Below are 22,100 nucleotides of genomic sequence, written 5' to 3' on the forward strand. Positions count from 1 at the left end.
CTCTACTCCCCCCCCCAACCTCCTCCCCCCCTCGACCTCCTCCTCCATCCTCGACGTTCCCCTCCCCCTCAACCTCTCCCTCCCCTCCTCCTCCCCACTCGACCTCCCTCTTCCCCCCTCGACCTCATCTCACCCCTCCCCTACACCCTCGACCGCATTCTCCCCTCTCCTTCGACCTCCCCGCCCCTGCCACTCGACCTCCCTCTCCACTCCCCCCTCAACCTCCTCCTCCCCCTCGACCTCCTCCTCCCCCTCTCGACCACCCACCTCGACCTCCCCCTCCCCCTCGACTTCCCCTCCCCTCCCCCTTTGACCTCCCCCTCCTCTCCCCCTCCCCTTCTGCCTTCTCCCCTCCCCCTCCAACTCCCCCTCCCCTCTTCCCCCTCCCCTCCTCCCCTCACCTTGCCCCCTCGACCTCCTCCTCCCCTTCCCCCCTCGACCTCCTCCTCCCCTTCCCCCCTCGACTTCCCCCTCCCCCCTCAACCTCCCCGCCAACTTCCCCCTCCCCTCCCCCACCCCTCCCCACTCGACGTCCCCCTCCCCTCGACCTTCCCTCCCCTTCCTCCCTCGACATCCTGCTCCCCTCCCCCCTCTCCCCCTTCCTCGACCCCTCGACCCCACTCCCCGCCCCTATCCTCCTCCCCCTTCCCTCTCCCCCTCCCCTCTCCCCATCGACCTCCCCTCTCCCCTCCCCCACGACCCCCTCCCCTCAACCTCTCCCTCCACTTCCCCTCCCCTTCGACATCCCGCTCCCCCGCCCCTCCCCCTCCCTTCCTCTCTCGACCTCCCCCCTCCCCCCTCGACCTCCCCTTCCACTCCCCTCCCCACTTCTCCCCGCCCCCTCTCCTCTCCCCCGACCTCTCCCTCTCCTCTCCCCCGACCTCCCCCTCTCCTCTCCCTTGCCACCCCCCTCCCCTCCCCCCTCAACCTCCCCCACCCTCCCTTCCCTCGACCTCCCCCCCTCGACCTCCCCACCCCTCCACCTCTCCCCTCCCCAATCCCCCCTCCCCTTCTTCCCTCCCCCTCCTCTCTCCCCTCCCCCTTGACCTCCCTCTCCCCTTCCTCTCCCCCTCCCCCTCCTCCCCCGACCACCCCCTCCCCCCCTTGACCTCCCCATCCCCGACCTCCCCCTCCCCCCCTCGATCTCCCCTCCCCCCCCTTGACCTCCCCTCCCTTTCCTCCTCCTCCCCCTCCCTGTGACCTCCTCCTCAACCTCAACCTCCCCTCCATCTCCCCCTCTCTTCCCCCTCCGCTTCGATTTCTCCCTTGCCTTCGACCTCGACCTCCCCTCCACTCCCCTCCCCCCTCGACCCCCCCTCCCCTCCCCCCCGACCTCGACCTACCCCTCTCCTCCCCTCCCCCTCCCCTCCCCCCTTGACTTCCCCCTCCCCTCGACCTCCCCCTCCCTCCCATCCCCTCCCCCCTCGACCTCCCCCTCTCCTTCACCTCCACCTACCCTCCCATTCGACCTCCACCTCCCTCCCCATTCGACCTCCACCTCCCCTCCTCCTCGACCTCCCCTCCCCTCCTCTCCCACTCGACCTCCCATCCCCCTCCCCTCCCCTCCCCTCAACCTTCCCCACCCCTCGACCTCCCCCTCGACCTCCCCCTCGACCTCCCCCTCCCCTCCCCTCGACCTCCCCTTACCTCCCCTCCCCCTCGACCTCCCCTTCCCCTCCCCTCCCCCTCGACCTACCCCTCCGCTCCCCCCCCTCGAACTCCCCCTCCGCTCCCCCTTCGACCTCCCCCTCCCCTTCCCCTCCCCATCCCCCTCGATCTCCACCTCCCCCCTTGACCTCCCCCCCGATCTCCCAATCCCGTCCCCCCCTTGCCCCCCCCCTCGACCTCCCCCTCCCCTCCCCCCCTCGATCTCCCCCTCCCCTCCCCCCTCGACCTCCCCCTTCCCCTCCCCCTCGAACTCCCCCTCCACTCCCCTTCCCCCTCGACCTCCCCCTTCCCTCCCCCCTCGACCTCCCCCTCCCCTCCCCCCTCGATCTCCCCATCCCCCTCCCCTCCCCCCTCGACCTCCCCCTTCCACTCCCCTTCCCCCTCGACCTCCCCCTTCCCTCCCCCCTCGACCTCCCCCTCCCCTCCCTCCCCTCAACCTTGACCTCGCCCTCCCCCCCTCATCTTTCCTTCAACCACGCCCTCCCCATTAACCTCCCCTCCCTTTCCTCCTCCTCCCCCTCCCTGTGACCTCCTCCTCGACCTCGACCTCCCCTCCATCTCCCACTCCCTTCCCCCTCCGCTTCGATTTCTCCCTTGCCTTCCCCTCCCCACCCCCCACGACTTCCCCTCCCCTCCCGCCCCCTCCCCACCCCCTCCCCCCTCGACCTCCCCCTCTACCTCCCCTCCCCCCACGACCTCCACCTCCCATCCCCCCTCGACCTCCCTCTCCCCTACCCCCTCGACTTCCCCTCCCCTCGACCTCCCCTCCCACTCTGCTCTCCCTCCCCATCCCCTTCCCTCCCCCTCCCCCTCGACCTCCACCTCCCTCCCCCTCAATCTCCCCTCACCTCCCCCTCCCCACCCCCCTCGACTTCCACCTCCCCTCTCGACTTCCACCTCCCCTCCCCCCCTCGACCTCCACCTCCCCTCCCTCGACCTCCCCCTCCCCTCCTCTTCCACTCGACCTCCCCTCCCCCTCGCCTCCCCCTCGACCCTCCCCTTCCCTCGACCTCCCCCTCGACCTCCCCCTCGACCTCCCCCTCCCCTCCCCTTGCCCTCGACCTCCCCCTTACCTCCCTCCCCCTCGACCTCCCCTTCCCCTCCCCTCCCCTCGACCTCCCCCTCCGCTCCCCCCTCGACCTCCCCCTCCCCTCCCCCTCGACCTCCGCCTCCGCTCCCCCTTCGACCTCCCCCTCCCCTTCCCCTCGACCTCCCCATCCCCATCCCCCTCGATCTCCCCTCCCCCCTTGACCTCCCCCCGATCTCCCAATCCCATCCCCCTCGAACTCCCTCGCCCCTCCCCCTCGACCTCCCCCTCCCCTCCCCCCCTCGACCTCGACCTCCCCCTCTCCTCCCTCCCCACCCCCCACGACTTCCCCCGCCCCCTCCTCATCCCCTCCCCCCTCGACCTCTCCCTCCACCTCCCCTCCCCCCTCGACCTCCCTCTCCCCTATCCCCTCGACTTCCTCTCCCCTCGACCTCCCCTCCCCCTCTGCTCTCCCTCCCCATCCCCTCCCCTCCCCCCCCCTCGACCTCCACCTCCCCCCCCCTCAACCTCCCCTCACCTCCCCCTCCCCTCCCCCCCCGACCTCCCCCTCCTCTCCTCCACCCCTCCCCCTCCTCTCCTCCTCCCCTCCCCTTCCATCTCCCCTCTCGACTTCCACCTCCCCTTCCCCCCTCGACCTCCACCTCCCCTCCCTTGACCTCCCCCTCCCCTCCCCTTCCCCCTCGATCTCCCCCTTCCCTCCCCCCTCGACCTCCCCCTCCCCTCCCCTTTGCCCTCGCCCTCCCCCTCGTCTTTCCTTTGACCTCGCACTCCCCATTGACCTCCCTCCCTTTCCCCCTCCTCTCCCTCCCCCTCCCTGTGACCTCTCCTCGACCTCAACCTCCCCTCCATCTCCCCCTCCCTTCCCCCTCCTCTTCGATTTCTCTCTTGCCTTCGACCTCAACCTCCCCATCACTCCCTCCCCCTCGACCCCCTCTCCCCTCCCCCCTCGACCTCGACCTTCCCTTCTCCTCCCCCTCCCCTCCCCTTTCCCCTCGACTTCCCCTCCCCTCGAACTCCCCCTCCCCCTCTGCTCCCCCTCCCCTCCCCTCCACCTCCCATCCCCTCCCCCCCTCGACCTCCACCTCCCCCTACCCTCCCCCCTCGATCTCCACCACCCCTCCCCTCCCCTCGACCTCCCCCCTCCTCCTCCCACTCCCCTCCACCCCTCGACCTCCACCCCTCGACTTCCAACTCCCATCCCCCCTCGACCTCCACCTTCCCCTCGACGTCCACCTCCCCTCCACCCTCGATCTTCCAATCCACTCCCCTCCCCTCCCCCCTCGAGCTCCCCGTCCCCTACCCCCTCGACCTCCCCATTCACTCCACCTACCCATTCCTCTACCTCCCCTCGAGCTCCCCCTCCCTTCCCCTCTCGACCTCCCCCTGCCCTCCCCCCTCGGCCTCCCCCTGTCCCCCCTCGAACTTCCCCTCCCCTCCGCCCTCGACCTCACCCTCCCCCTCCACTCCCTCCTCAACATCCCCTCCCCCTTGACTTCCCCCTCGACATCCCCTTCCCCCTTGACATCCCCCTCCCCTTCCCCCTTGACATCCTCCTCCCCTCCCCCCTCGATCTCCCCCTCCCCTCCCCACTCGATCCCCCCACCCCTCCCCCCTCGATCTCCCCCTCGCCACCCCCTCGACCTCACCCTCCCCTCCGCCGACCTCTCCCTCTCACCCTCGACCTCCCCCTCCCCTCCCCCCCTTGACCTCCCTCCCCCTCGACCTCCGCCTTCCCTCCCCCCCCCTCTACCTCGACCTCCTATCCCATCTCGGCCTCGCCTCCCCCCTTGACCTCCCCCTCGCCTCCCTCCTCGACTTCCCCCTCCCCTCCCCCTTTACCTCCCCCTCCCCTCACCTCGACCACCCCCTCCCCTCACCTCGACCTCCCCCTCCCCTCACCTCCTCGATCTCCCCCCTCGACCTCCCCCTCCCCTCTGGACCTCCCCATCCCCACCCCCTCGACCTCCACCTCCCCCTACCCTCCCCTCCCCCTACCCTCCCCCCTCGACCTCCACCTCCCCTCCCCTCCGCTCGACCTCCCCCCTCCCCCTCCCACTCCCCTCCAGCCCTCGACTTCCAACTCCAATCCCTTCTCGACCTCCACCTCCCCCTCGACGTCCACCTCCCCTCCCCCCTCGATCTTCCCATCCACTCCCCTCCCCCCCTCGACCTCCCCATTCCCTCCACCTACCCATTCCCTCTACCTCCCCTCAACCTCCCCCACCCCTCCCCCCTCGAGCTCCCCCTCCCTTCCCCTCTCGACCGCCCCCTCCCCTCCCCCCTCAACCTCCCCCCTCAACCTCCCCCTGCCCTCCCCCCTCGGCCTCCCCCTCCCTCCCCCTCGAACTCCACCTCCCCCCTCGAGCTCCACCCCCCCTCGATATCCCCATCCCCCTCCCTGTGACGACCTCTACGACCTCAACCTCCCCTCCATCTCCTCCTCCCCTCCCCACTACCGCCTCCCCTCCCCCCACGACCCCTCCCCTCGACCTCTCCCTCCCCTTCCCCTCCCCTTCGCCCCTCGACATCCCGCTCCCCCTCCCTTCCTCTCTCGACCTCCCCCCTCCCTCCCTCGACCTCCCCTTCCACTCCCCTCCCCCCTCACCCCCTCCCTCGCCCCCTCGACCCCACTCCCCGCCCCCTCTCCTCTCCCCCGACCTCCCCCTCCCCTCTCCCCCGACCTCCCCCTCTCCTCTCCCCCGACCTCCCCCTCTCCTCTCCCCTTGCCCCCCCTCCCCTCCCCCCCTCGACCTCCCCCACCCCTCCCTCCCCTTGACCTCCCCCCTCGACCTCTCCACCCCTCCACCTCTCCCCTCCCCACTCCCCCCTCCCGTTCTTCCCTCCCCCTTGACCTCCCTCTCCCCTTCCTCTCCCCCTCCCCCTCCTCCCCCGACCACCCCCTCCCCCCCTCGACCTCCCCCTCCCCGACCTCCCCCTCCCCCCCTCGACCTCCCCTCCCCCCTTGACCTCCCCTCACTTTCCTCCTCCTCCCCCTCCCTGTGACCTCCTCCTCGACCTCAACCTCCCCTTCATCTCCCCCTTCCTTCCCCCTCCGCTTCGATTTCTCCCTTGCCTTCGACCTCGACCTCCCCTCCAATCCCCTCCCCCCTCGAACCCCCCTCCCCTCCCCCCTCGATCCCCCCCTCCCCTCCCCCCTCGACCTCGACTTCCCACTCTCCTCCCCTCCCCGTCCCCTCCCCCCTCGACTTCCCCCTCCCCTCGACCTCCCCCTCCCCATCCCCTCCCCCCTCGACCTCCCCCACTCCTCCACCTCCACCTCCCCTCCCCCCTCGACCTCCACCTCCCCTCCCCCTCGACCTCCCCCTCCCCCTCCCCTCCTCTTCCACTCGACCTCCCCTCCCCCTCCCCTCCCCCCGACCTCCCCCTCCCCTCGACCTCCCCCCCTCGACCTCCCCCCTCGACCTCCCCCTCCCCTCCCCTCCCCCTCGACCTCCCCTTCCCCTCCCCTCCCCCTCGACCTCCCCCTCCGCTACCCCTTCGACCTCCCCCTCCCCTTCCCCTCGACCTCCCCCTCCCCATCCCCCTCGATCTCCCCCTCCCCCCTTGACCTCCCCCCCGATCTCCCAATCCCGTCCCCCCTCGACCTCCCCCTCCCCTCCCCCCCTCGACCTCGACCTCCCCCTCTCCTCCACTCCCCACCCCCCATGACTTCCCCCGCCCCCTCCCCATCCCCTCCCTCGACCTACCCTCCACCTCCCCTCCCCCTCGGCCCCCTCTCCCCTCCCCCCTCAACTTCGACCTTCCCTTCTCCTCCCCCTCCCCTCCCCCTCCCCTCCCCTCCCCCCTCAACTTCCCCCTCCCCTCGAACTCCCCCTCCCCCTCTGCTCCCCCTCCCCTCCCCTCCACCTCCCCATCCCCTCCCCCCCTCGACCTCCACCTCCCCCTACCCTCCCCCCTCGATCTCCACCACCCCTCCCCTCGACCTCCCCCCTCCTCCTCTCATTCCCCTCCACCCTTCGACCTCCACCCTTCGACTTCCAACTCCCTTCCCCCCTCGTCCTCCACCTCCCCCTCGACGTCCACCTCCCCTCCCCCCTCGATCTTCCCATCCACTCCCCTCCCCTCCCCCCTCGAGCTCCCCGTCCCCTACCCCCTCGACCTCCCCATTCCCTCCACCTACCCATTCCCTCTACCTCCCCTCAACCTCCCCCACCCCTCCCCCCTCGAGCTCCCCCTCCCTTCCCCTCTCGACCTCCCCTGCCCTCCCCCCTCGGCCTCCCCCTGCCCCCCCTCGAACTCCCCCTCCCCTCCGCCCTCGACCTCACCCTCCCCCTCCACTCCCTCCTCAACATTTCCTCCCCCCTTGACCTCCCCTCCTTCCTCCTCGACATCCCCTTCCCCCTTGACATCCCCCTCCCCTTCCCCCTTGACATCACCCTCCCCTCCCCTCCCCCCTCGATCTCCCCCTCCCCTCCCCACTCGACCCCCCCTCCCCTCCCCCTCGATCTCCCCCTCGCCACCCCCTCGACCTCACCCTCCCCTCCGCCGACCTCTCCCTCCCACCCTCGACCTCCCCTTCCCCTCCCCCCCTTGACCTCCCCCCTCCCCTCCCCCCTCCCCTCCCCCCCTTGACCTCCCCCCTCCCTCCCCCTCGACCTCCGCCTTCCCTCCCCCTCGAGCTCCCCCTCTCCCCTCTACCTCGACCTCCCATCCCATCTCGACCTCGCCTCCCCCCTTGACCTCCCCCTCGCCTCCCCCATCGACTTCCCCCTCCCCTCCCCCTTTCCCTCCCCCTTTACCTCCCCCTCCCCTCACCTCGACCACCCCCTCCCCTCACCTCGACCTCCCCCTCCCATCACCTCCTCGATCTCCCCCCTCGACCTCCCCCTCCCCTCCCCCCTGGACCTCCCCATCCCCTCACCTCCTCGACTTCCCCCTCCCCTCCACGCTCAACCTCCCCCTCCCCTCCCCCCTCGACCTCACCCTCCCCTCCCCTCTCAACATTGCCCTCCCACTCCCCTCCCCCCACTCCCGTCCCCCCTCGACCTTCCCCTCCCCTTCCCCCTTGACCTCCCCTCCCCCTTGACCTCCCCCCTCAACCTCCCCCTCCCCTCCCCCTCGACATCCCCCTCCCCTCCATCCTCAACCTCCCCCTCCCTTCCCCGTCAACCTCACACTCCCCTGCACCCCGCAACCCTCCCTCCCCCCTCGACCTCCCCCTCCCCCCTTGACCTCCCCTTCCCCCCTCGACCGCCCTCCCCCCTCGACCTCCCTCCCCCCTGACCTCACACTTCCCTCCCCGCCGCGACCTCCCCCTCCCCTCCCCCCGCGATCTCCCCCTCCCCTCCCCCCGCGACCTCCCCCACCCCTCCCCCTAACCTCCCCCTCCCCCTCCCCTTCCCCTCCTCCTCCCCCTCCCCTTCCCCTCCTCCTCCCCTCCCCATCCCTCCCCTTCCCTCCCCCCCTCGACCTCTCTCTCCCCACCTCGACCTCCCCCTCCCCTCTCGAGCACCCCCTGCCCCCTCGACTCCCCCACCCCTCCCCCTCCCCCACTCTCCCTCCCCCCCCCTCAGCCTACCCCTCCCCTCCTCGGCCTCCCCCTCCCCTTCCACTTCTTCCTACCCTCCCCCCTCCACCTCCCCCTTCTCCCCTCGACCTCCCCTCCTCCCTCTACCTCCCCTCCCCCCTCGACCTCCCCTCCTCTCTCGACCTCCCCCTCCCCTCCCCCCCCACCCGACCTCCCCCTCCCCCCCCCCGACCTCACCCTCCCCCCACCTGACCTCACCCTCCCCTCCCACCCGACTTCCCCCTCCCCTCTCGACCCCTCCCCTCCCCCCTCGACCCCTTCCCTCCCCCCTCGACCTCTCCCCCTCCCCCTCTCGACCTCCCCTTCCTCTCCCCCTTCCCCTTTGCCCTCACACTCCCCTCCCCCTCCTCGACCTCCCCCTCCCCTCCCCTCCTCGACCTCCCCCTCCCCTTCCCTCCTCGACCTCCTCCTCCCATCCTCGACCTCCCCCTCCCCTCCTCGACCTCCCCCTCCCCTCCCCTCCTCGACCTCCCCCTCCCCTCCCCCTCCCCCTCCCCCTCCCCCTCCCCTACCCCCTCCCCCTCCCCTTCCCCCTCCCCTTCCCCCTCCCCTTCCCTCTCCCCCTCACCCTTCCCTCCTCGACCTCACCCTTCCCTCCCCTCCTCGACCTCCCCCTCCCCTCCCCTCCTCGACCGCCCCCTCCCCTCCCCTCCTCAACCTCCCCCTCCCTTCCCCCCTCCCTTCCCCCCTCGACCTCCCGCTCCCCTCGACTTTCCCCTCCCCTCGACCTTCCCCTCCCTCACCCTGCCCTCGACCTTCCCCTCCCCTCCCACCTCGACCTCACACTCCTCTCCTCTCCGACCTCCCCCTCTCCTCTCCCCCTCTCTCCCGCCTCCCCCCTCCTCCTTTCCGGTCACTTTTACTGAGACAGCTTTTTATTTCCAGGATTTTTACAAAAACGAATAAGAACTCTCATTCTCTGCATTACAACAGTGACTACACTTCAAAAGTATTTCATTGGCTGTAAAGCACTTTGGGACGTCCTGAAGTCGTGAAAGGCGCTGTAAATCATGAGAGGTCTGGACAGAGTCGATAGAGAGGAACTGTTCCTATTGGTGTAAGGGTCGAGAACCCGAGGACACAGATTTAAGGTGATTGGCAGAAGAACTAAAGGCGACATAAGAAAAAAAGTTTTTACGCAGCGATTAGGATCTGGAATTCACTGCCCGAGAGGGTGGTGAAGGCAGTCTCAGTCATGGCTTTCAAAAGGGAATTGGATAAGTGCTTGAAGGAAAAAAGTTTCCAGGGCTATGGGAAAAGTGCGGGGAGTGGGACTAGCTGAAATGCTCTTGCAGAGAGCCGGCACGGGCTCGACGGGCTGAATGGCCTCCTGTGCTGTAACCATTCTCTGTTTCTATGAAATGGGTGTACTTGCTTTTCTCCTGTATCTACTCCACTGCCATACCCATCCAGTTAGATTATGGCTGAACCCAGGGGCCATGAGTTCAAATTGTGGGAGGGCACCCAAAAAATGACCATGAAAGATGCCATTGTTGACTTTGAATGCCCTCTGGTGGCCACTCAGTTATAGAAGCAATTGGTGAGAAGAAAAAGCTTGCATTTATATAGAGCCTTACATGACCTCAGGACATCCCAAAGCGCTTTACGGCCAATGAAGTACTTTTGAAGTGTAGGGACTGTTGTACAATTGAAAGTGCTGGACAATGAAGAGAATTCCTGATGGGACTCACTGATCTTTATACTTGGATCACCAGCACATCCTCCTGGTAAATTGGTAAAAGCTGCCCTTAGAACCTTTGGCAAGTGGGAGATAAGTGAAATTGTGTGTTGAATGAATGAACAACAGCTTGACCTATAATTCTCTGCATGCATACAGTCCTGTCACACCAGCAAGCATCACAGTTTCTCATCAGACAACGGCGTGCCAATGTGATCTTCGAGGAACATAAACAAGGCAACTTAGAGCGGGAATGCATCGAAGAATTTTGCGACAAAGAGGAAGCTAGGGAAATATTTGAGAACAATCCAGAAACAGTAAGTACTTCATGTTCATTACAGTAGAGTGGTCCTGCACAGTGGTAGCACTCTCACCTTTGTCAGAGAGTTGTCAGTTGCAGCCCCGCTTTGGAGACTTGAGCACAAAATCCAGGCTGCTACTCCAAGTGCAGTACTGAGGGAGCACTGCAATGTCGGAGAGGCAGTACTGAGGGAGCGATGCACAGTCGGAGAGGCAGTACTGAGGGGGCGCAGCACTGTCAGAGGGGCAGTACTGAGGGAGCGATGCACAGTCGGAGAGGCAGTACTGAGGGGGCGCAGCACTGTCAGAGGGGCAGTACTGAGGGAGCGCAGCACTGTCAGAGGGGCAGTACTGAGGGAGCGATGCACAGTCGGAGAGGCAGTACTGAGGGGGCGCAGCACTGTCAGAGGGGCAGTACTGAGGGAGCGCAGCACTGTCAGAGGGGCAGTACTGAGGGAGCGCAGCACTGTCAGAGGGGCAGTACTGAGGGAGCGCAGCACTGTCAGAGGGGCAGTACTGAGGGAGCGCAGCACTGTCAGAGGGACAGTACTGAGAGAGCACAGCACTGTCAGAGGGGCAGTACTGAGGGAGCGCAGCACTGTCAGAGGGGCAGTACTGAGGGAGCGCTGCAATGTCGGAGGGGTAGTACTGAGGGAACGATGCACAGTCGGAGAGGCAGTACTGAGGGAGCGATGCACAGTCGGAGAGGCAGTACTGAGGGAGCGATGCACAGTCGGAGAGGCAGTACTGAGGGAGCACAGCACTGTCAGAGGGGCAGTACTGAGGCAGCGCAGCACTGTTAGAGGGGCAGTACTGAGGGAGCGCAGCACTGTCAGAGGGGCAGTACTGAGGCAGCGCAGCACTGTCAGAGGGGCAGTACTGAGGGAGCGCAGCACTGTCAGAGGGGCAGTACTGAGGCAGCGCAGCACTGTCAGAGGGGCAGTACTGAGGGAGCGATGCACTGTCAGAGGGGCAGTACTGAGGGAGTGATGCACTGTCGGAGGGGCAGTACTGAGGGAGCGCAGTACTGAGGGAGTGCTGCAATGTCAGAGGGGCAGTACTGAGGGAGCGCAGCGCTATCAGAGAGGCAGTACTAAGTGTTAAGTATGGAAGAACTCCACAAGACTGAGTACTGTGAGCTAAAACTGATGTGATCTTAGTCTCTTTAATACAACTCCAGAGTGCCTAAACAGCATGGCAGACAACCTTTCATACTCCCTTACACGAGGTGTGCAGGTGACCCTTGGGCCACCAAAACTTCCGCCCTCTGGTGGCAAGTCTTACACAGTTACAATGTTTACATACATAACACTAAGAACATAAGAAACAGGAGCAGGAGTAGGCCATTTGGCCGCTCGAGCCTGCTCCGCCAATTAATAAGATCATGGCTGATCTGATCATGGACTCAGTTCCACTTCCCTGCACGCTCCCCATAACCCTCCACTCCCTTATCATTTAAAAATCTATCTCCACCTTAAATATATTCAATAATCCAACCTCCACAGCTCTGTGGGGCAGAGAATTCCACAGATTTACGACCCTCTGAGAGAAGAAATTCCTCCGTATCTCAGTTTTAAATGGGCGGGCCCTTATTCTGAGACTATGTCCCCTAGTTCGAGATTCCCTCATGAGTGGAAACATCCTCTCTGCATCCACCTTGTCGAGCCCCCTTACTATCTTATATGCTTCAATAAGATCACCTCTCATTCTTCTAAACTCCAATGAGTATAGGCCCAATCTGCTCAACCATTCTTCATAAGTCAACCCCTTCATCTCACGAATCAACCTATGAAACTTCTCTGAACAGCCTCCAATGCAAGTATATCCTTTCTTAAATACGGAGACCATAGAAACATAGAAACATAGAAAATAGGTGCAGGAGTAGGGCATTCGGCCCTTCTAGCCTGCACCGCCATTCAATGAGTTCATGGCTGAACATTCAACTTCAGTACCCCATTCCTGCTTTCTCGCCATACCCCTTGATCCCCCTAGTAGTAAGGACCTCATCTAACTCCTTTTTGAATATATTTAGTGAATTGGCCTCAACAACTTTCTGTGGTAGAGAATTCCACAGGTTCACCACTCTCTGGGTGAAGAAGTTCCTCCGCATCTCGGTCCTAAATGACTTACCCCTTATCCTTAGACTGTGACCTCTGGTTCTGGACTTCCCCAACATTGGGAACATTCTTCCTGCATCTAACCTGTCTAACCCCGTCAGAATTTTAAATGTTTCTATGAGGTCCCCTCTCATTCTTCTGAACTCCAGTGAATACAAGCCCAGTTGATCCAGTCTTTCTTGATAGGTCAGTCCCGCCATCCCGGGAATCAGTCTGGTGAACCTTCGCTGCACTCCCTCAATAGCAAGAATGTCCTTCCTCAGGTTAGGAGACCAAAACTGTACACAATACTCCAGGTGTGGCCTCACCAATGCCCTGTACAACTGTAGCAACACCTCCCTGCCCCTGTACTCAAATCCCCTTGCTATGAAGGCCAACATGCCATTTGCTTTCTTAACCGCCTGCTGCACCTGCATGCCAACCTTCAATGACTGATGTACCATGACACCCAGGTCTCTTTGCACCTCCCCTTTTCCTAATCTGTCACCATTCAGATAATAGTCTGTCTCTCTGTTTTTACCACCAAAGTGGATAACCTCACATTTATCCACATTATACTTCATCTGCCATGCATTTGCCCACTCACCTAACCTATCCAAGTCGCTCTGCAGCCTCACAGCATCCTCCTCGCAGCTCACACTGCCACCCAACTTAGTGTCATCCGCAAATTTGGAGATACTACATTTAATCCCCTCATCTAAATCATTAATGTACGGTGTAAACAGCTGGGGCCCCAGCACAGAACCTTGCGGTACCCCACTAGTCACTGCCTGCCATTCTGAAAAGTACCCATTTACTCCTACTCTTTGCTTCCTGTCTGACAACCAGTTCTCAATCCATGTCAGTACACTACCCCCAATCCCATGTGCTCTAACTTTGCACATCAATCTCTTGTGTGGGACCTTGTCGAACGCCTTCTGAAAGTCCAAATATACCACATCAACTGGTTCTCCCTTGTCCACTCTACTGGAAACATCCTCAAAAAATTCCAGAAGATTTGTCAAGCATGATTTCCCTTTCACAAAACTACATGCAGTACCTTATCAATACCCTGCACAGTTGTAGCAGGTCTTCTCTGCTTTTAGACTCCATCCCTCTTGCAACATTCATTTGCCTTCCTAATTACTTGCTGTACCTGCTGTACTTGCTGTACCTGCATGCAAACTATTTGTGTTTTATGCACAAGGATCTCCAGGACCCTCTGTACAGAAACATTTTGTAATCCCCCTCCATTTAAATAATAATTTGCTTTTTTATTTATCCTGCCAAATCTCTCATTTTCCCACATTATACTCCATCTGCCAAAAGTTTGCCCAATAATCTAGCCAGTCTATATCTCTTTGCTGATTCTTTGTGTCCTCCTCACAACTTGCTTTCCCACCCATCTTTGTATCATCAGCGAACTTGGCTACATTACACTCGGTCCCTTCATCCAAGCCATTAATATAGATTGTAAATAATTGAGGCCCCAGCACTGATCCCTGTGGCACTCCACTAGTTACCATTTGCCAACTGGTAAATGACCCATTTATCCTGACTCTCTGTTTTAGTTAGCCAATCCTCTATCCATGTTAATATATCACCCCCAACCCAGTGAGCTCTTATCTTGTGCAGTAACCTTTTATGTGGCAACTTATCGAATGCCTTCTGGAAATCGTTAACCCTGCTCGTTACATTCTCAAAGAACTCCAGCAAATTTGTCAAACGTGATTTCCCTTTCATAAAACCATGCTGACTCTGCTTGACTGTATTATGATTTTCCAAATGTCCTGCTACTACTTCCTTAATAATGGACTCCAGCATTTTCCCAATGACAGATATTAGGCTAACTTTTCTACAGTTTTCTGCTTTCTGTCTCCCTGTTTTTCTAAATAGAGGCATTACATTTGCAGTTTTCCAGTCCGCTGGGACCTCTCCAGACTCCAGGGAATTTTGGTAGATTACAACCAATGCATCCACTATTTCTGCAGCCACTTCTTTTAAGACGGGACCAACATTTACTTTCGCTACCCGCTTCCTTTTAATATACCTGTAGAAGCTCTTACTGTCTGTTTTTATACTTCCTGCTCGTTTACTCTCATAATCCATCTTCTCTCTCTTTATTATTTTTTTAGTCGTCCTTTGCTGGTTTTTAAAAATGTCCCAATCCTCTGGCCTCCCACTAATCTTGGCAACATTGTATGTCATTGTTTTCAACTTGATACCCGTCCTTTACTTCCTTCGTTAGCCACGGATGATTCTCCCTTCTCTTTCCTTCTCACTGGAATATATTTTTGTTGAGAGTTACGAAATATCTCCTTAACTGTCTGCCACTGCTCATCAACTGTCTTATACTTTAATCTATTTACCCAGTCAACTTTAGCCAACTCTGCTTTCATACCTTTGCAATCGCCTTTATTTAGAATCAGAACACTTGTTTGAGATCTGACTTCCTCACCCTCCAATTGAATTTGAAATTCAACCATGCTATGATCACTCATTTGTAGAGGATCCTTTACTATGAGATCAATTATTAATCCTGTTTCATTACACAGGACCAGATCTAAGATAGCCTGGTCCCTGGTTGGTTCCACAGCGTACTGTTCAGGGAAACCATCCTGGATATACTCGATGAACTCTTCCTCAAGATTACCTTGGCTAATTTGATATGTCCAATCAATATGAAGATTAAAATCGCCAATGATTATTGCCATACCTTTATTACAAGCCTCCATTATTTCTTGATTTATACTCTGTCCATCAGTGTGGCTACTGTTAGGGTGCCTGTAGACTATGCCCACCAGTGACTTCTTCCCCTTATTATTTCTTATCTCCACCGAAACTGATTCAAATCTTAATCTTCTGAGCCAATATAATTTCTCACTACTGCACTGATCTCATCCTTTATTAACAGTGCTACCCCACCTACTTTTCCTTTCTGCCTATCCTTTCAAATTGTCAAATACTCCTGAATATTCAGTTCCCAGTTTGGGTACCTTGCAACCACGTCTCTGAAATGGCTATCCGATCATATCCATTTATATCTATTTGTGCCGTCAACTCATCGATCTTGTTACAAATGCTGCGTGCATTCAGATAAAGAGCTTCTAATTTTGTCTTTTTACAATGTTTCCCTGCTTTGACCCCACTTTCTGATACATTTTTATTTTTATACATTCTGTCCCTTCCTGTCACACTCTATATCATTTTTCCATTACTATCCTGCACTATTGCCTTCTCTTTACTCTTTATCTTTTTAAATTACTGTTCTTCTGAACTCTTTTCCCCCCCCCCCACACTATTTAGTTTAAAGTCCTCTCTACAGAGGGAGCACTGCACTGTCAAAGGGGCAGTACTGAGGGAATGCTGCACTGTCAGAGGGGCAGTACTGAGGGAGCCGCTGCACTGTTGGAGGGGCAGTACTGAGGGAGCCGCTGCACTGTCGGAGGGGCAGTACTGAGGGAGCGCTGCACTGTCGGAGGGGCAGTACTGAGGGAGCGCTGCACTGTCGGAGGGGCAGTACTGAGGGAGTGCTGTACTATCGGAGGGGCAGTACTGAGGGTGCGCTGCACTGTCGGAGGGGCAGTACTGAGGGAGCGCTGTACTATCGGAGGGGCAGTACTGAGGGTGCACTGCACTGTCGGAGGGGCAGTACTGAGGGTGCGCTGCACTGTCGGAGGAGTGGTAAACATAAGAACATAAGAAATAGGAGCAGGAGTAGGCCATAAGGCTCCTTGAGCCTGCTCCACCATTTAATATGATCATGGCTGATCCAATCATGGATTCAGGTTGACTACCCTGCCTACTCCCCATAACCCTTTATTCCCTTATCAGTTAAGAAACTGTCTATTTCTGTATTAAATCCATTCGCTGAGGGGCGGTACTGAGGGAGTGCTGCACTGTCGGAGGGGCGGTACTGAGGGAGTGCTGCACTGTCGGAGGGGCAGTACTGAGGGAGTGCTGCACTGTCGGAGGGGCAGTACTGAGGGAGGGCTGCACTGTCGGAGGGGCAGTACTGAGGGAGGGCTGCACTGTCGGAGGGGCAGTGCTGAGGGAGTGCTGCACTGCCGGAGGGGCAGTACTGAGGGAGTGCTGCACTGCCGGAGGGGCAGTACTGAGGGAGTGCTGCACTGCCGGAGGGGCAGTGCTGAGGGAGTGCTGCACTGTCGGAGGGGCAATACTGAGGGAGTGCTGCACTGTCGGAGGGGCAGTGCTGAGGGAGTGCTGCACTGCCGGAGGGGCAGTACTGAGGGAGTGCTGAACTGCCAGAGGGGCAGTACTGAGGGAGTGCTGCACTGCCGGAGGGGCAGTACTGAGGAAGAGCTACACTATCGGAGAGGCAGTACTGAGGGAGCGCTGTACTGTCAGAGGGGCAGTAATGAAGGAGTGTTGAACTATCGGAAGATCAGTGCTGAAGGAGTGCTGCACTGTTGGAAGATCAATACTGAAGGAGTGCTGCACTGTCGGAGGGGCAGTACTGAGGGAGTGCTGCACTGTCGGAGGGTCAGTACTGAAGGAGTGCTGCACTGTCGGAGGGTCAGTACTGAAGGAGTGCTGCACTGTCGGAGGGGCAGTACTGAGGGAGAGCTTCACTCTCGGAGAGGCAGTACTGAGGGAGCGCTGCACTGTTTTTGGGTCAGTAATGAAGGAGTGCTGCACTGTCGGAGGAGCAGTACTGAGGGAGTGTTGCAATGTCGGAGGAGCAGTACTGAGGGAGCGTTGCACTGTCGGAGGAGCAGTACTGAGGGAGCGTTGCACTGTCGGAGGGGCGGTACTGAGGGAGCGTTGCACTGTCGGAGGAGCAGTACTGAGGGAGCGTTGCACTGTCGGAGGGGCGGTACTGAGGGAGCGTTGCACTGTCGGAGGGGCGGTACTGAGGGAGCGTTGCACTGTCGGAGGGGCGGTACTGAGGGAGCGTTGCACTGTCGGAGGGGCGGTACTGAGGGAGCGTTGCACTGTCGGAGGGGCGGTACTGAGGGAGCGTTGCACTGTCGGAGGAGCAGTACTGAGGGAGCGTTGCACTGTCGGAGGAGCAGTACTGAGGGAGCGTTGCACTGTCGGAGGAGCAGTACTGAGGGAGCGTTGCACTGTCGGAGGGGCAGTACTGAGAGAGCGTTGCACTGTCGGAGGAGCAGTACTGAGGGAGTGTTGCAATGTCGGAGGGGCAGTACCGAGGAGCGTTGCACTGTCGGAGGGGCAGTACTGAGGGAGCGTTGCACTGTCGGAGGGGGAGTACTGAGGGAGCGTTGCACTGTCGGAGGAGCAGTACTGAGGGAGTGTTGCACGGTTGGAAGTGCCGTCATTTGGATGAGACGTTAAGCCGAGGCCCCGTCTGCTCTCTCAGGTGGGCGTAAAAGATCCCATCGCACTATTTCGAAGAAGAGCAGGGGATGAAATAGCAGCGCATTTGGAAAGCAGTGTCAGGATCGGTCCAAGTCAGCGTGGATTTATGAAAGGGAAATCATGCTTGACAAATCTTCGAGAATATTTTGAGGATGTAACTAGTAGAGTGGACAAGGGAGAACCAGTGGATGTGGTGTATTAGATTTTCAAAAGGCTTTTGACAAGGTCCCACACAAGAGATTTGTGTGCAAAATTAAAGCACATGGTATTGGGGGTAATGTATTGATATGGATAGAAAACTGGTTGGCAGACAGGAAGCAGAGAATCGGAATAAATGGGTCCTTTTCAGAATGGCAGACAGTGACCAGTGGGGTGCCACAAGGTTCAGTGCTGGGACCCCAGCTATTTACAATATACATTAATGATTTAGATGAAGGAATTGAATGTAATATCTCCAAGTTTGCAGATGACACTAAGCTGGGTGGCGGCGTGAGCTGTGAGGAGAAGGCTAAGAGGCTGCAGGGTAACTTGGACAGGTTAAGTGAGTGGGCAAATGCATGGCAGATGCAGTATAATGTAGATAAATGTGAGGTTATCCACTTTGGTGGCAAAAACAGGAAGACAGAATATTATCTGAATGGTGACAGATTAGTAAAAGGAGAGGTGCAACGAGACCTGGGTGTCATGGTACATCAGTCATTGAAGGTTATCATGCAGATACAGCAGGCGGTGAAGAAGGCAAATGGCATGTTGGCCTTCATAGCTAGAGGATTTGAGTATAGGAGCAGGGAAGTCTTACTGCAGTTGTACAGAGCCTTGGTGAGGCCACACCTAGAATATTGTGTTCAGTTTTGGTCTCCTAATCTGAGGAAGGACGTTCTTGCTGTTGAGGGAGTGCAGCGAAGGTTCACCAGACTAATTACAGGGATGGCAGGACTGACATATGAAGAGAGACTGGATCAACTGGGCCTTTATTCACTGTAGTTTAGAAGAATGAGAGGGGATCTCATAGAAACATATAAAATTCTGATGGGATTGGACAGGTTAGAGGCAGGAAGAATGTTCCCATTGCTGGGGAGCTCCAGAACCAGGGGTCACAGTCTAAGAATAAGAGATCTAAGAATAAGCCATTTAGCACCGAGATGAGGAGAAACTTCTTCACTCAGAGAGCGATTAACTTGTAGAATTCTCTACCGCAGAAAGTTGTTGAGGCCAGTTCGTTAGGTATATTCAATAGGGAGTTAGATATGGCCCTTATGGCCAAAGGGATCAAGGGGTAAGGAGAGAAAGCAGGAAAGGGGTACTGAGGTTGAATGATCAGCAATGATCTTATTGAATGCTGGTGCAGACTCTAAAGGCCGAATGACCTGCTCCTGCACCTAATTTCTATGTTTCTATGTTTCTACTTCTCCCTCTTTTGTTAGGGCCCAATATTTTTCGCTCAACCAACATCACTAAAACAGATTATCTGGTCATTATCACATTGCTGTTTGTGGGAGCTTGCTATGTGCAAATTGTCTATTTCCTACATTACAACAGCAACTGCACTTCAAAAGTATTTCATTTACTGTAAACGCTTTAGGGCATCTGGTGGTCATGGAAAGTGCTGTAGAAATGTTTTTTTTACTGTTATACTTTGTTACATCTTTCTTCTTTGTGGTGGGACATCAGTGGGTGTACCGTGCAGCGGATATTGGGACTATTTTGGGAAGGCGTGGGGAAAAGGGGGTGTGAGGGACAGTGGAAGGGGGGGAGGAGGGATGGAGTGGAGAAGGGAGGTGAGGGAAAGGGGGTGGGAGGGAACAGGGGGGCGAGGGAGCGAGGGGAGAAGGGAGGTGAGGGAAAGGGGGTGGGAGGGAACGAAGGGAGGTGAAGGAGGGAGTGGAGAAGGGAGGTGAGGGACAGGGGGACGAGGGAGGGGGGGAGAAGGGAGGTGCGGGTGGGGGGTGGGAGGGGACAGGGAGGCGAGGGAGGGGAGAAGGGAGGTGAGGGAGGGGAAGAGGGGGGCTGAGGGAGGGAACGGAGAAGGGAGGTGAGGGAGAGTGGCTGGAAGGGAAGAGGTTGGTGAGGGAGGGAGGGCAGGTAGAAGGAGATACAGGCCACTCAGATTTTGAAATGTTGCATCTTTTTATACCCACCTTATAAAGGGGGTCCTATGGGTGTTTCCTGGGGGAGGGGGAGTGTTCCTTGCATACTCTCTGGAGGGCATTTCTGCAGCCTCCCCGCTATGGCAGGTATCCAGCATGTGTCCTTATCGGTCAAGAACGAATCCAAATGAGTTTACCTCCTCCTCATCCCACTAACTTTAGCAAGGCCAGTCCTGGAGGTCACCTGGTAAGCGGTTTTCTGTGGCCTCTCTCCGGATGGAAGGCCTGTAGGACTGTGTGGACCCCCTGTATCGCCGAGGCTCTAACAGTAAGGGTGTGTGGGTTTCTTTAACCTTGCGTCAGTCGTGTTGTTTCAGTGGATCTCTTTGAGAAAGTGGCAGCTTGTAGTGAGACGGTGGTAAATATCAAAATAACGCAGCCCATAGAGTGAGGCCATGGGAAGTCTCCTGGTGTATTCGTGACTGTGAGACCGTCTGTGCCCGCACTTGGCTGATGTCGACTCTGCCAACAGGAATGTGTTCGCTGCTTGATGCTTGTTTTTTTTCCTTCTCCTTGCAGGAGTACTTTTACCCCAAGTACCTCGGTGAGTTTCATTTACATATTAATGCACCCATTGGTGTCTGGACATCCCAGTCTGGGCATTTCCCCTTGGGTTGTAGACATGGCTATCAAGACCACATCAGTGAGATCTGGAGCAGGCTACAGCAATGAGCTGTAACTCTGTCTACCCGCCTTGGTTCCATAACTCTGAATACCCTTACCCAACAAAAATTCATCACTCTCAGTTTGGAAATTTTCAATGGACCCCCAGCCTCAACAGCTTTTTGGGGGAGAGAGTTCCAGATTTCCACTGCCCTTTGTGTGAAGATATGCTTCCTGACATTGGGCCCAAGTTTCGGGTGGAGTTGCTCCTAGTTTTTTGGAGCAACTAGTTTAGTTTGGAGTATGTTAGAAATTGCAATTCTCGGATATTAGTTTGCTCCAGTTCTAGTGAGTTAGTTTAGGCTGGCTTTAGGTAAGGTACTTTTTTTTCAAAAGGGGGTGTGTCCAGCCACTCAGGCCTGTTTTGCAAGTTTCGGCAGTGTAAACTTACTACAAACTAACTTAGGATGGAGTAAGGGAAGTTAGAGGATTTTCCATAAACACCTTCACAACAACATTAAAGAAGCAAAGTACATTTAAAGCACCAAGCACTAAACGAAGCACAAAAAGTAATAAGCAATTAATTAATAAAAAATAGAAGGAACCCTGCACCTAAAGCACCAAGACCAAAGTAATAAGTAATCAATCAATAAAAAAATAGGAGTCCTACCTTTATGTGAAGGGAAGGTGTCTCGGTCAGTGTCTCTCTCTGCAGTGTCTCTCTCTCTCTGTATCTGACAGGGAGGGGTGCGGGGGGTGGCGTTGCAGTGTGGTATGTGTCTGTGTGTGGGAGGGGTGGGGGTGGTGTGTGGGGGGGGGGGTGGGAGGGGGGGTGTATGGGGGGGGAGGGGTTATGTGTGTGTGTGTGTGTGTGTGGGGGGGGTGTGTGTGGGGGTGGGGGTGTGTGTGTGGGGGGGATGGGTGTGTGTGTGGGGGGGGGTATGTGTGTGGGGGGGTGTGTGTGGTGGGTGGGGGTGTGTGTCTGTGTGGGGGGGGGTGGTGGGAGGGGGTGTGTGAGGGGTGGGAGGAGTGTGTGTAGGTGGGAGGGGGTGGGTGTGTGTGTGGGGGAGTGGGGGTGGTGGGGGGAGGGGGTGTGTGTGGGTTTGTGTGTGTGGGGGGGGGTGTGTGTGGGTGTGTGTGTGTGGGTGGGGGGTGGGGGTGTGTGTGTGGGGGGGATGGGTGTGTGTGTGGGGGGGGGTATGTGTGTGGGGGGGTGTGTGGTGGGTGGGGGTGTGTGTCTGTGTGGGGGGGGTGGTGGGAGGGGGTGTGTGAGGGGTGGGAGGAGTGTGTGTAGGTGGGAGGGGGTGGGTGTGTGTGTGGGGGAGTGGGGGTGGTGGGGGGAGGGGGTGTGTGTGGGTTTGTGTGTGTGGGGGGGGTGTGTGTGGGTGTGTGTGTGGGGGGGGGTGTGTGTGGGTGTGTGTGTGTGGGTGGGGGGTGGGGGGTGTGTGTGGGGGGGGAGGGTGTGTGGGGGTGCGATGTGGGGGGGTGTGGGTCTGGGGGGATGTGGGGGGAAGGGTGTGTGGGGGAGGGGTGTGGGGAGAGGCTGGAAGGAGGCACCCCTGCTCCCTCCTCCGGCCCTTCGATCATTGAGTGCCCCCCAACCCACGCTCCTCCATCCCTTGCCACGCTCCCACCTCCATCCCTGTTGCCATGCTCCCCCCCTCCCGCC

General features: G+C 58.8%; 1 protein-coding gene across 1 annotated transcript in view; it reads left to right on the forward strand.

Moving 5' to 3' along the window:
• The window catches only part of pros1 (protein S), an 89,355-nt gene that overhangs the window by 18,230 nt on the left and 49,025 nt on the right, over positions 1 to 22,100 (forward strand). The window contains exons 2-3 of the mRNA XM_070891799.1: positions 10,102 to 10,259; positions 20,348 to 20,372. Of these exons, the coding sequence (XP_070747900.1) occupies positions 10,102 to 10,259; positions 20,348 to 20,372 (183 nt within the window). The remainder of the gene's footprint in view (positions 1 to 10,101; positions 10,260 to 20,347; positions 20,373 to 22,100) is intronic.

The sequence above is a fragment of the Pristiophorus japonicus genome, chromosome 10, assembly GCF_044704955.1.
Source record: "Pristiophorus japonicus isolate sPriJap1 chromosome 10, sPriJap1.hap1, whole genome shotgun sequence".
Classification (NCBI taxonomy): domain Eukaryota; kingdom Metazoa; phylum Chordata; class Chondrichthyes; family Pristiophoridae; genus Pristiophorus; species Pristiophorus japonicus.